General features: G+C 40.6%; 1 protein-coding gene across 4 annotated transcripts in view; it reads left to right on the top strand.

Annotated features, from left to right (window-relative positions):
• Positions 1-13678, top strand: part of ELMO1 (engulfment and cell motility 1) — a 315014-nt gene that overhangs the window by 284495 nt on the left and 16841 nt on the right. For all 4 annotated transcript variants that reach the window (XM_050891281.1, XM_050891283.1, XM_050891282.1 and 1 more), the window contains 2 exons: positions 521-684; positions 6397-6509. In XM_050891281.1, coding sequence (XP_050747238.1) covers positions 521-684; positions 6397-6509 — 277 coding nt within the window. The remainder of the gene's footprint in view (positions 1-520; positions 685-6396; positions 6510-13678) is intronic.

Genomic DNA, 13678 nt, shown 5'->3' with positions numbered 1-13678 from the left:
TCGCCTGGGTTGAGCTGGCAGAAGTCAGGACGTGCATCTGTGCTCTCAGTTGGCTTCTTAGGACTTCACAGCTTTTTTCTGCTGTTACGAGTCTGGTGTTGTACGTGTGCCTGTCCCCGACATGATGGGAGCATCATCTCATCTCAGAATGCAGAAGAGCCACACTACTGCTGCCGTGGACACACAAACCATGGACAGAGCAGGACTTAAAATCCTGTAACCAGCAATTGTAATTTAGCTGTCTAGGGAGACAGCCAAGCAATAAATGACGCCCTCCCCACGACACCCCCAAAAGAATAATTTTCTTCTTACAGAGCAGATGAGCTTTTGCTGTAAGCTGTGATGCCCTGTCAGAAGTTGGCTTATTTTCTGGTTATGCGACTGAAAAATTGTCTTGAGACCACATAGTACTAATCTTCTTCTACACCTAGAAATCTTACTGTGACCCAGAATAAGATTTGAAACAAAAACGCAGAAAGTGTTAACACAGGTTTTCTTTTCCTTTCCTTGTCAACTGCAGGTAATGCAGGTAGTGAAAGAACAGATAATGAGAGCGCTCACTACCAAGCCTAGCTCTCTGGATCAGTTCAAGAGCAAACTTCAGAATCTCAGTTACACAGAAATACTGAAAATACGCCAGTCTGAAAGAATGAACCAGGAGGATTTCCAGTCTCGTCCAATTCTGTAAGTACTGTCTTCTCTCCTCACTCGTTTTTGCATGGAAGGATTAACAAATGTGAATGACATTTGTGAGCTCTTCTGGGACAACCCGAGGAGGAAAACTGTCCAGGGAGCCATGCTCAAAAGCAGTAGTGCGGCATCTGCTTGAAGTGCATTATGATTTCTTCTGCTGGGAATCATAACTTCTTTGAGTTCATTTAAACCAGATTCAGCAAATCCCTACAGGGTCTCACATGGCTTACTTGTATGAAACAGTGCTTTGACATTTCCTAGCTTTGCATGATTGTGAGCCTGGTTTTGATGCTGGTAGTGGCTTTTAAAAAAAAAAAAAAAAACAACCAAACAAACACCACAACTTTGTCTTCTGTCCAAGGGCCTTTAAAAATTCCAAATGTCACTTCTCTGAGCAAGACAGGGAGAAGCCCAGAAGAAGAGGAGCCAATACACACTAGCTCCACAAAAGAGTGGTGGTGTGTATGACTTTGTTTATGGCATTATCGCTGGTGTTAATGACAAGCAGTTACTTATTTGTAAATGATAACATTCTGGCAGCTAGCCAATGGGATTCTCATTTCCTTGTTGTTTACTGCAAAGTGTCAAATGCTAATATCGCCATCATAGCTCCTTCCTGTTTCTCAGAATACCCTTTGTTCTGTTATATGAAAAATGGAGGCCGTACTTGGCTCTGGACCAAGTCTGAGCTTATGGCTGAACTGATGGCACAGGACAGATGCAGACTCCGTGGTGCACAAATGATGTGCTGAGAATAGCAGGAACCTTTTGAGATCAGCAGAGAAATGGTGAGGACTCCAGAAGCATCAGCTGAAATGTCATGAAATCCTGACCATATTTCAAGTGGAATGGCTCGTGATTTTCCAAATCTCCTTTTCAAGGCAAAGGTATAGAGTAGGGTTCAGACCAGAGCATTTCAGGATTCAGAAGCAGGATGTTGATTTGGATTTGTTTCTAAAGGATACAGATATCTAAGGACAAGCTCTGGGGACACATTCCTCCAGGGGCAGCAGGGCAACAGCGGAAGCATAAACTAAGTAGAATTACATGCTTAAATTTTAATCATACCAATGTAGATCAAAGGGGGAATGCTTCTTTTATGTTTTCAGTGTATTGGAAGATAGGACTTAATGCCCAATTAGAACTGATGTCACTCATAGTAATGCATCAATTAAAAAGCTACAAATAGTTCCAGTCAGTTTTGCATCATTATACTGCTCAGAAATCCCCTGCCAATCCCCTGCAACGTTTAGTGGTTCAAAGCCACTCGGTACTGCTAAGCTTGTCACCAAAGCTTCTCGTTTTCCCTGCTTTCCCTATGAGTCAATTGTTCAAGTATGATACAGGTCAACTATTTATATTCTTTTGCACCATCACCTAGTCTCATGAAACTTGCTAGTGCCCTCTGCAAGCTCTGTGTTTCCAGTATCACTCTGGCTAGTTGCTGCCACAGTGCAGAGTCTCCTTCCCCATCACGGAATGAGTAAAACAGCCAACACAAATAGTTAAAAGCAACTGAAGTGTTACCAGAGACTCATTTCAGATTCAGGACAAAGGCTGTCTAGAGGCTATAAAGGCTAAGTAAATCGATAAGGTGTTTAAGGAATCACAACTGCATTTGCAGAGATTTAACTCCATGCATTTGCATTTTGATTGCATCCATGATCACTTATTCTTGACTGTGAAAAGAAACAGTTCTTTCATTTTCCCCTTTGATTTGATTCCCTGTACTGAACTCTCTCAAATTGCATAGATGGCACAATTGATAGAAGTACAGAATCATGGCCTCCTTGTAGGGAAAGAGACTGAGTGAAGAGAGCAATTGTGGCTGTGCTGTATATTTTAAAGCCTTGCAGATATGCTGAAAGAGATGGCGCACAATGGTGAATGTAAAGTCGGCAGGCCTTGTTTAATTCTGCATGAGAATATGGCAATCAGATGATGGTTTTTCCTGCCTTGAACATGATAGAAGTCTTTCTTCTGCTGTTCATTGTATGAAGCACTGAAGTTTTAAGTTTTCAAGCTGCTGGATGAGAGAAGCTTCAGTTAAGTTGGATTTGAATGTAAGCTGGAAAGTGTTGCCTTAGATCCTCATAACTACAACAACCTTGTTTTGCAAGGATTAGTTGTTTCTTTTATATGAGCATTGTTGTATCATGTGAGCTGAAAGTTTTTTCAGTTTCTACTTTTGATTAGGGAAAATAAAAAGTCCTTCAGAACAGAATCGATTCAAGATTCTGGGATCATTATTGATCATCCAAACTGCCATTCCACAACGAAATGATAAAGTATCACTGGTTCATTTTGAATGGCTGTGGAAGAAGGTGTCTAGGAATCCTGTGGGCCTGTAGTAGACCAGAGGTCTCCTTGACACGTCAAATGGCAACAGAGCCGGGTTAATGCTGGATAAAGATCTGACATCCAAGTGGAGGCTTGCTGGTTAAAGGAGAGTTAATGTCAGCTAGGGAGCCATTGCTAAGTAACATCTGTTTGAAAATCAGCAACATACAGGGAAATAGAGGGAGGTATGTGGATGCTTTTAGGCTTTTTATCTTACAGATTTCTCTGCAATGGTAGAAGGAGTCACTAATGCCTGCTCTGAATGTGTGAAGTGATTAGGACAGGGCATAGCTACAAGCTAGAAAGCTAAAAGGACAAAACACATGAAAGCAGTTCTGGGATTACTCCTCTGTTGTGTTGTAATGATTTAAATGCCTGCAATATGCCCCATCCTGGAAGGAAAACAGCTATCAAGAAAGAGTGTTAACTATAAGCTGGAAGGGTAAAAGCTGGGGACAGATATAGCTGGTGCTGAAGAAGAACTAGTATCATTTGAATAATTTAAAAATAATTTCTAATGATTTTCAGATTTGCTGACAATTCAGGTCTGTTATTTTAAAAGCAAGTAACTGATGTCAGCTATAGCGCTGAGACCAGAGACCTCAACCCTTCTGTTTTACCAGCCCACTAACTTTTGCCATTCTTACGTGACAGGAACACAGTAAGAAACTAATAGCAATTTTTAAAGCCGCTGTCTCCTTAGACCTTCCAAGTTTGTTCTCTCTCTCTTCGCAAGGCATAAACTGTTAAGCCGATGTCATGTGAAGGACAGTAAATAAAATTTTCACAAAACATATTTGCATTTATGATCTTCCTTTAGTTCATTGTTCCTGTTTGATTTTAAAATTAGGCAGGAGGACCTATTTCTTGTACAGAGATTTTTTTTTTCTAATCCTCCTGTCTTTAGACACTGACCCTGAGGAACTGAACTCCCTTGCCTTCAGATGGCTTTCTGAAGGAAATATAAAGATTCAAAGAAGCACATCTTTTGTTTAACTGTGTGCTGTGGTTTGATTGTTCTGCCCCATTTCTGTCACCTTGAAGTGGTGGAACAGAAATCTTGACAGTGAAGATCACTAAGTGGCAGGATCACCTTGCAAAAATGTATCTGGAGTCATGGTATCTGAAAAACAGGTGAAAACCATCCAAGTCAGAGTAACCATGTGTTGGCATGAGCTGCTGAGGATAGTAAGTGCAGGTAACCGTGGCAAGGGATGGATGGACTTACAGGGTGTCACTGAAGTCCAAAGTCACTGAAGGCTGTTTCTCCGTGGAGTAATAAGTTGCCTCCACAGCCTCTGTTTGTTCAAGTTTGGGGACTGTAAAACAGAAGAGAGTACTACCTCTGAGCTTCACAGTTGTGAGAGCAAACATATGCACATGTGTAGAGGGACTCCAGCACATCAGCAAAGAGGCGGAAGGTGTCCCTTCTTTCCTACCTCCCTTCCTCCTATGGAAAGTCTGCCTTAGACAGTGAAGTACTTCAGAGAGGATTACCTGTTTATTTTTGGATTGGTTAAAAGTCCTTCTCTTCCTCTGGTTTGTAAAGGGCAGATGGGGCTTTAGAGGACAGAAGAGGGAATACTATGAGCAAACAGTCAGATGTTAATGTGCTGCATGACCCATTCATTTTTGTTTTTTCAGTAGCATCTTACAACTATGAAGTTATGATATCTTTAACACCTATTTAATGATAATCATCCAATTTCTGAATTAAGCTACCTAAATATCAAACTGATGTTTATACCAGTCTTGAATGTTTGAAATCAGTCCAGCTGGAGCTTTAGTCTGCAGCCTGGCCTGCTGAGTAATCCACACTGTGTTTTAGCACTGTTTGCCTCAGCCCCTGCTCCCAGCTTTTACCTGAGGAATGGGGAAGCTTATCAGCTCAGTAAAGGCAAGACATTTATGCAAGCACAAAATTCTTATAATCACAGTATTTAACCATTCAGCATATTCATATCTTAGTTCCCAATGAGAAAACAACAGTGCTTGAAAATTATCCTAAAGGACTAATAATACATTTCCAAAAGGTGGCCTGTTTCTATAGTTACAATGCTTCCTTGATTTTTGACCAGCTAGATTTTCACAGCTTGTAAATATGCAGTGGGTTATGCATCAAGAACCCCAACCATTTTGTTAATACCTGGGGGAAAGATGGCATTTTTGTTTAAAGGCCTGATCTTTCTAGCAGAGGACTTCCAGTGGTTTCAGTGGGGGTCTGGCAGATCAAAGGTATAGGATCCAAATGAATGTGGAAATGAGGAGAGACTGGGCTCCCTAAGTTTTCAAGATGGGAGACATTTTTGTTGTCTCTATGGGATACCACAGCTTTGCTTCCCTTTGATGATGATTGCTGGAACATACTGCCAGACAGGATGATTTTTGGTATTACCTAATTTGCACAGCAATGCAAAATTATGGTTCTGACACACTTCATATTTTATAAATCCTCTACACATTCAGTTATTTTTTAATCTTACTAGGCTTGCTGTCGAGTTGATGTTTAAACCTGTCTTTTATGTATTCTTAATGAATCTAAGTGAGGATATAACTGATGAATTCAGACATCTGTGAATCCATGTGATGGTATATGAAATCAAACTTTAAATATGATGTGCATACGTTTTCTGCCTAGTTCTTGACATGTTGAACTCTTATCAAAGTAGGATGTAGAAAATGGATTTTCTGAAGGATATATATTATTATTTTTAAATGCACTGTGGGTTTCTGCACTCCTGGGCAAGGGTAAAGTTTGATCCTTGAGCAATCCCTAGTCATGGGTTAGTCTTCCACAAAATTCTGATAATAATGGATTAATTGAATGGTGAGGAATTAAGAACAAGCAAATAGCACTGGTCATTATTTTAGCTCATTGGCATTGCTTGCTGTTTTTTATCGTTATTTCAAAATGTGTTTTAGCCTTCTTGTGTTGTCCTAAATAATAGTGCTAGTAAAGTACACCAGCAGAGGATCATGCAACAGAAGGTGACAGACCCTCAAATAAGCTTCACAGTGCTCCTACGATGAAAGAGCATTATTTGCCGCAGAAAAACCTTGTTGATGCATTATAGCAAGCATTATTTTTAGATGAGTAAGGTAAGAAACAAGTAAGTGACTTGCCTGAGTCATACACTGATGTTGTAGCAGGGAGATGTCTACAACAGAGATATCTTGACTCCCATTCTTTGTTATAGGAAGACGGGGTTTTTTTCTGGAGCAGACTAGATTCTGACCTTGGCCTGCCTGTGACTGTTGTCCCCTTCAAATGCCTTGCAGAAACATCTTGTGAGACACTGTCTCAGAGGAGAGAGGGTGGTCTTTGATTGAATTTGACAAGTGCCTACTTTCTCTATTCCCAAGGGAACTAAAAGAGAAGATTCAGCCTGAGATCTTAGAACTGATCAAGCAGCAACGTCTCAATCGACTTGTGGAGGGCACCTGCTTTAGGAAACTCAACAGTCGGCGTCGGCAAGGTACAGCTCAGACTACCTAGTCTGGCTTTTTATTGTCACTTTTGTCTAAACGTTAAGATGAGGACTACTACTTTACTGGCAAGATCCTTGGCTGTAGTGTTGTCTTGACTGCTTTTACTAGGGGGCATCTGAAAGCATCTCCTAGTTACAGTTGTTGTAGGATTTCCTGTGTTTCCATGGAACTGGTTTTGGCTTTATCACACAGATCATCTGGAACAAGTCCAGCATTTGACAAAAATCTCAAGCAGCAGTCTTGCACTCTGAACTGAGTATTTTGATTTCTGCCTGGATGTCCAGGCTTCTTGTTCATCTCAAAACAAAACCTCTGCCTCTGCAGGAATAGCACATGAAACTTGGTGTAGCCAGAATTTTAATCTTTCAGACTTGGACCACCTTTACATATGTGATGAGCTCATTCCGCACCCCTCCCTCTAGTACTGCCTGTCCTTGGTTTTTGTCTTGTATTACCATATACATTAAATATATTATGGTGTTTAAATATACTTTTAAAAACCACTTAGATCAGTAATTTGTGTACCTTCAGATGAACACTTGATTGACATGAGAAGATTATTTTCCGAATCCTATGAGTCATTGCTCAGTGTTAGCTTTACAGCTCATTTTATACAGTCAAACTCTCTATGGTTCTTTTCTCCTCAGAGAGGCACGCTTCTTTCTCTGGACAAAGTAACGGGGATATAGTGTACATTCAGCAGATTAATTAGAAGTTGTATCCAAAAATTTCCCTTTAAAACCCTCATTTTGTGAAGATTCAGATTGCCATTTGTTTTCCGCTGTAAATACCATACAAATTAGAAAGTTACAAAAGCTAAGAGTAAGAACTGACAAAGATCAGTATTTGAGACCTTCAGATCAATTGGGGAAAACTGCTTTCTTCACAGAGAGAAGTATCCCTGCAATGCCTCCTTCCTTAGAAACAAGGAGACAATTTTCCTTAATGTAGGGAGGTTATTTTGGAAAATTTCAAAGCCTTTATGAAAGGGTTGAGTTGCGGAAAAATGTGATGCAACTTTATATCCTCTCTGTCAAGCCTACAAACACCTATGAAGCTCACTGCACAGAGTTTAGGTAAAGAGCATTAATATTCCACTGTGACTTTCTATACAGATTTCATAGGGAGGCATGATGCATGTTTTCCCTTCAGCACCATATTCATGGAGTGAAAGTAGCTAAAGTAATGCATAGTTTGGTTTGGCTATCAGTAGTGAAGGCTGTTTATTTTATTCCTCTCAGAGCCTTAATCTGAATGACTGAAATTCTAGAGAAGGAGCAGGGTTTGTGGCAAATGTTCTTTCGGCGGATCTCCATGAGGAAGATAGACTCTTTATTTTATCTTAAACTGTTGTTAGTTCATGATTTATAGGATCAAAAGCCTTAGGGGATATAAGTTGGTTCAACTTACAGGAGTGGAGTTCAAGTTAAAAAAAAAAAAAAAAAATCAACATAATCTTCTGGTCCACAGTTGAGAAGGTTGCTATGTATCATGCCTTGGAGTGAGTTGTATAGGCCACCAGATTAATTGCTTTGATGTCATATTTGTACAGGGCCAAAAAGGTTCACGATTCTTTGGAAACGAATAAAACACGCAACCATGCCTTGAAGAACTTGATCTTCTCTGATATATATTGGTTTTTTTCAGATACAAGCCCATTTAGAATGGCATGTTTCCGCATGCTGTTAAGAGTTGTGTGTGCTTTATATTAGACTCCATGTATTCCCTGAAACAAAAGTGTAAATTATCCCCCTGGGAGGGAGGGAGAAGACACAACCATTACAGAATATGATGATGCATGAGGCCACCAGGACTAAACTCAGTAAGATCTAGCACTGTGTGATCTAATAAAGAAGCAAAGTATGGTTTGTAAACACAAGCATGTTTGGCATATAAGCCATTCAAATGGGATCTGTTTTTTAGGTATGTACAGTGCCTGGCACAGTCCAAATAGCAAATAGTGGCAGCTGGCACAAAGCAGAAGCAGCTCTCTTGAAATCAGCCTTTATCCTTCAGGGTCTCCTGTACCCCAAGCAGAGCAAGCTGTAAGACCAGGGCTGTCATGTCAAGAACTAGGAGATGAAGTAAAGGGAATGGAGGACCAGAGGTTTAGCTAGTGATACTAAACATCGGGACAGTCAGGCTTTCAGACAATTCCTCTGAATGTCCTGACAAAAATAGTCCAAGTCCCAAATTTCTGAGCGTGTCTTCTGTTAGACTTATCCCACCTCACCATCTCCTCTCCCCTAACCCACCTCCATGTATATCTGCCCTGTGCTACCTGGGGGTTCAGGAGCCCTGTCACCTGCCCGCCACTCCAACTGAATTCACTTGCCACAGAGCATTGGGCCATCCAGGTTGATATGGAGCTGGAACAGAAATGGGGAGTGCTATGAGGCATCACGATTTGCCTGTTATGTGGCAACCTACTTGTAAGAGTAGTAAGATCAGGTAGGTGTTTTACTTTAGTATGTATACTGCTTCTTTTACCTTTCCTATGATTCTTTTTTTCCCTTGAGACAATCCTGGAACAAATGTCGTAAATCTACAGATTGTACAAGAAGAACCTGAACATGCCCTACACAGGAGAAGCTGAAATCATTAAATTGCCTGTTTAAAAAATAATTAACAGGCATTATCCCATGATAAAGACTCCAGAGCAAACTTCTGTTAAGAGTGTTGTTTGAACATGTGGTAGGACACACATGGTTAGTCACAGTAAGTTGAAAAAATTGACTTACAAAAAAATGAGCAGGGAGTTTACAGCCTCTTACGGCCTTTTGAGAAGAGGTGAAACACTTTCATATATACTTGGTATTGGAAAGCCTCCAATCCAACAGGTGATTCATTGGGGGGATGCTGAAGATTAAGCTGTGAGGTATCTGTAGTCAGATCTCTGCCTTTTGTGTTTCAGCACAGGATTATCTTATCAGCAGGATCTCTCTGTAGCTGAAATTCAGAAATATCACTGTTGTCCCAGCAGGATCCTTAGCACTTCCAAAGAATATATGGCCTTTCCCTTGCAAGGTTTCATAGGAGAACTGCAGCACTAAATCCTGTTTTTATTAAGCATTCTTAATCGGTCGGAAATGAAACAGCAAAATCTAGCCTGCCCTTCTGGTCATTGTTCAACAGTAGATCATGAAGCTCTGCAAATCCCCGCTTTGTTCCTTGACCGTGGACATCAGCTGACAGATAGACCTCTTCAGCTTTCTCCTTCCTTCGTTAATTCCTAAAAGAAAGGGGAGAAGACTAAAGCGAAAGCCTGCAAAGCACTGTACAACCCCAAAAGTTATTATTTCCAGTAGAGCTAAGTAGCAGATAAAGGCATTTTATTGAGGATAATAGATACTTCTGATGCTGTCATCCAGTACATTTGTAGTTTATATTGCTGGGTGCGCTCTTGGAAATAAATTCCCCTTTTAGCTTTATAAAGATTATAGAGAAATTGCGTGTTATTGAAATGGTTTTGCAACCAAAGATGAGGTTTCTTGAACAGTAATTTTTGGAAGAGAAGGAAAGCCTGGTGATATACACCATTAAATTAAAAACACAAGGCACCATGGAAGTAACCTGGAAAGAGAAAGCTTAAATTAAAAAATCAAGTGAAGACAAGTTTTCCATCTCTTGCTAGGATAAGTAACTCACACTTCTGAACAAGAACACACACTTTGTCTTTTTTCTGCCAAGCCTCTTTGCTGCTGCTACTCCATCCTACCCTCTATGGTCCCATAAAAAAATAATATTCTGTGACTGCATGACTTGTTGAGAGGAACCAGTTAACCAAATATGCCTCCAGCATTGCCACAGCTCAATTATTCACCAGTCATTTGCAGGGCTTGCTGGCTTTCATCTAAGCAGTTAAGATCAGTTAGAGTGGAAATGTGTCACTACGGTTGTATTAGAGAAAGACAACACAATGAAAGAAAAAGGGTGAGTCCACTATATATATTTAAAATCTACACGAATACATATGTTTTCACTGATACGTTTTAAAGTGTGTTCCTCTTGCTAAATCTGTGAGGAAGATTTTCTTTGAACAAAAACTTCTTTCGTAATCTGGAACATATCTTGGGATAAAATATATACTCTCAGACTTTTGTCTGTGCATATCTGAGCTATTTTCTTCCCAGATTCTAACTATAGAGCTCTTCTGCACTAACCACAGTACTTCTTTACCTGGGATGGCATTGTTAAGGGCATATGAGTCATTGGCCATTAATGCACTTGGAAACACACTATGTGAATGGCAAAGCACTCTGTAGCCCATCAGCAAAATGTTCTGTGCCCTACTATTTGGTCACAGTTTTGAATATTACTCTTGTAGCCAAATTGTTGCTTTGTTATTTGAGAAATTTTTTTTTAACTTCATCTATAATCTTTAACAATGTGCTGCGATATATTTAACCCACTGGCTGCTCTAGCAGTTACCTGAAAATCAGAACAATTTGTTTGAAACCTTTTCAGGTTAAAAACCAGAATGATTAATTCTGTTTCCCAAAGAAGAATCTCTAGCACCTTAGTTTGATTGAATCAGTTGTCAGTGAGCTAAAAGACATAAGGACTCACCGGAAATTGTAAATGATGTAGTGTCCGAAAATTGTGATGAAATCACAAGCCCACATCATCTCTAAAGACTCTGTGGTTAGCGACTGCTCTCCCTACAGCTGCTTGCTCTGAGGAGGAGTTTTACAGAGGCAGGTGTAATAACGCTGGGTACAAAATAAGAGTTGTAGCTCATAGAAGGGACTTAGGCTTTGGGGCAAATTCCTAAGACTGGGCCTAAAACCAAAACAAACTCCACTCCTCCTTGAACAGACAGTTGCCCCACTCCCGCTGTGCGCATACACACAGATCTGCCAGCTGTGGAGTACAGGGTCTATTGAGAAATGCCTGTCCCATCTTTAAAACCTCTTGTGGCACTCCAACTCTGCGGACTTGGGTTTAAGAGCTCTGGAGGGTTTGGACAGTAGTTTTTCTTTGTTTTATAAACACCACTTTCTAATCATGGTAGAAAAGAGCTTTTTCTTCTGCTTATTTTTTTTATCAATTTAGAGGTGAAAGTAAATGCTGGCCACTTCCCATGTGCTGTTCTGTAATTAAGATTTCTTCACCCTTTTTGTCAGTGGAAGCAGTTTCATGTAATTTTTATTTTGACTGCAGCGTTATTTTATACACTACTTTTCCAATAAAATTGTGTTCAGCACCTGCACTACAGTAAAATAACATGCATCCTGTTGTCCTGGTTTTGGCTGGGATAGAGTTAATTTTCTTCTTAGTAGCTGGTACAGTGGTTTTTGGATTTAGTGTGAGAATACTGTTGATAACACGCTGATGGTTTAGTTGTTCCTAAGTAGCGCTTATCCTAAGTTAAGGATTTTTCAGTTTCCCATGCTCTGCCAGCAAGCAGGTGTGCAAGAAGCTGGGAGGGAGCATAGCCAGGGCAGCTGACCTGAACTAGCCAAAGGGATATTCCATACCATAGAACGTCATGTCCAGTATATAAACAGGGAGTAGTTGGCTGGGAGGGGCAGACTGGTGCTCAGGCATCAGTCAGCAGGTGGTGAGCAACTGCATTGTGCAGCACTTGTCTTTTCCTGGGTTTTATTTTTCTCTTTTTTTGTTCTATTCCTTTTCATTACAATTATTATTATATTTGTATTATTATTAGTTAGTATTATATTTTATTTTACTTTAGTTATTAAACTGTTCTTATCTCAACCCATGAGTTTTACTTTTTTTTTCTCAATCCTCCTCCCCATCCCACTGCAAGGGGGGAGCGGGGAGCGGCTGCCTGGTGCTTAGTTGCTGGCTGGGGTTAAAGCACAACACCTGTTTAAAGCTGTTCCCCTCCTAGGCACTGAGATCTCACCTAAGTGGGATATTGTCTGATACACTGTTTGTGACATCACGTACGGCTGAAAAAAACACCCCAGCTGGTAAGGCTGAGGTGGTTGTAGAAGCAAGGGTTACTTCCCATCACTAACGTGCTGATTGCCCTCCTCAGCCTGGCTGGTGCAGTCATTTAGTGGCTGTGGCTGAGGGAACCTCATTAGTTCCATTTGTAGGTTTCATTTAAGGGTTTTCCCCTTGACAGCAAGGCTGTGGCACAGTGGCAGTTATTAGTGATCCCACAGGAGAATTGTGCCAGACATGCTTCAAGCTACAGTCTACGGCTATTAGTTCTTTAATTAACCTTGGGTTATGGGGAATTGCTTTAAAAGGCTCTACAAGCCTTCAGAGCTAGGGTTTCTTCCCATAAAACCACACCTTCCTAAAAATGAAGTAAGACATTTTCGCTGAGGGGTTTTTCCCTCTTTTATTATTGGAGCAGGGCATTGAAACAGGACCAAGGTTACCAAAACACTGTAACCCCTAGGAGGTTAAAGAGCCAAACTTTTTCAAACCCTTGCTAACACCACCAGCCCTGTTTGCGCTAAATTGAGAGGAATTCATGGTATTTTTTTTTCAGTTACACCATCTTCCTGGCCAGGTCGTTGAGAAGGTATTGAGACCGTGTTGGCTTTTATTAGGAAAAAATTGTTTTAATCTTAGAGTTGGAAAGGTATATTCCTTTGTACAGCCCAATAAACAATGAGGTTGCAGTTAAAGCCAGACATTAAAGCCTCCTGCTACAGTTAATAGAGGCTTTTGTTTAGGTAGGCAAGGGGCATGATGGTCTACCATCAGATTCAACGGGGCATATTCTTTAAGCATCAGGTTTTGATATGGTTCTGGTAGAGTTTCCTGTAAAAGGCACAAATCTAGAAAAGTTTCACATGCATCCTTCTGAGACACACAAACTGTCCAACGAGTTGATTGTGTGTATGCTCTTCAGATAAGAGTCTACTGAATGAGGGCTCCTGCTTGCTCTAGTTTCAACTCCCTACAAAAGCTTTGCAAGTGGGGTTTTCCTCTTGACCCCGTACTGTGCAGCACTGTATGTACTGCTTACAGTCCAGGGATGCTTATATTTCAGCAGCTCTTTTTATATGCATCACAAAATCATAACCTCAGGCTCTCTACCATAAATGTTTCAGTATTGTGCATGCCTGTGAAGTAGATAACCAGAATCTCTCCCATTGGTGTTTTGAGCCTTTGCCAGTGGTTTGTAAGGTCTTTTGAAACCTTTCTGTAGAAGGGGCTGCACACTCAA

This window comes from Gymnogyps californianus, chromosome 2 (genome assembly GCF_018139145.2).
Source record: "Gymnogyps californianus isolate 813 chromosome 2, ASM1813914v2, whole genome shotgun sequence".
In the NCBI taxonomy this organism is placed as follows: Eukaryota; Metazoa; Chordata; class Aves; order Accipitriformes; family Cathartidae; genus Gymnogyps; species Gymnogyps californianus.
Note: the sequence above shows the minus strand (reverse complement) of the source record. Positions and strands in the feature narration are given on the sequence as shown.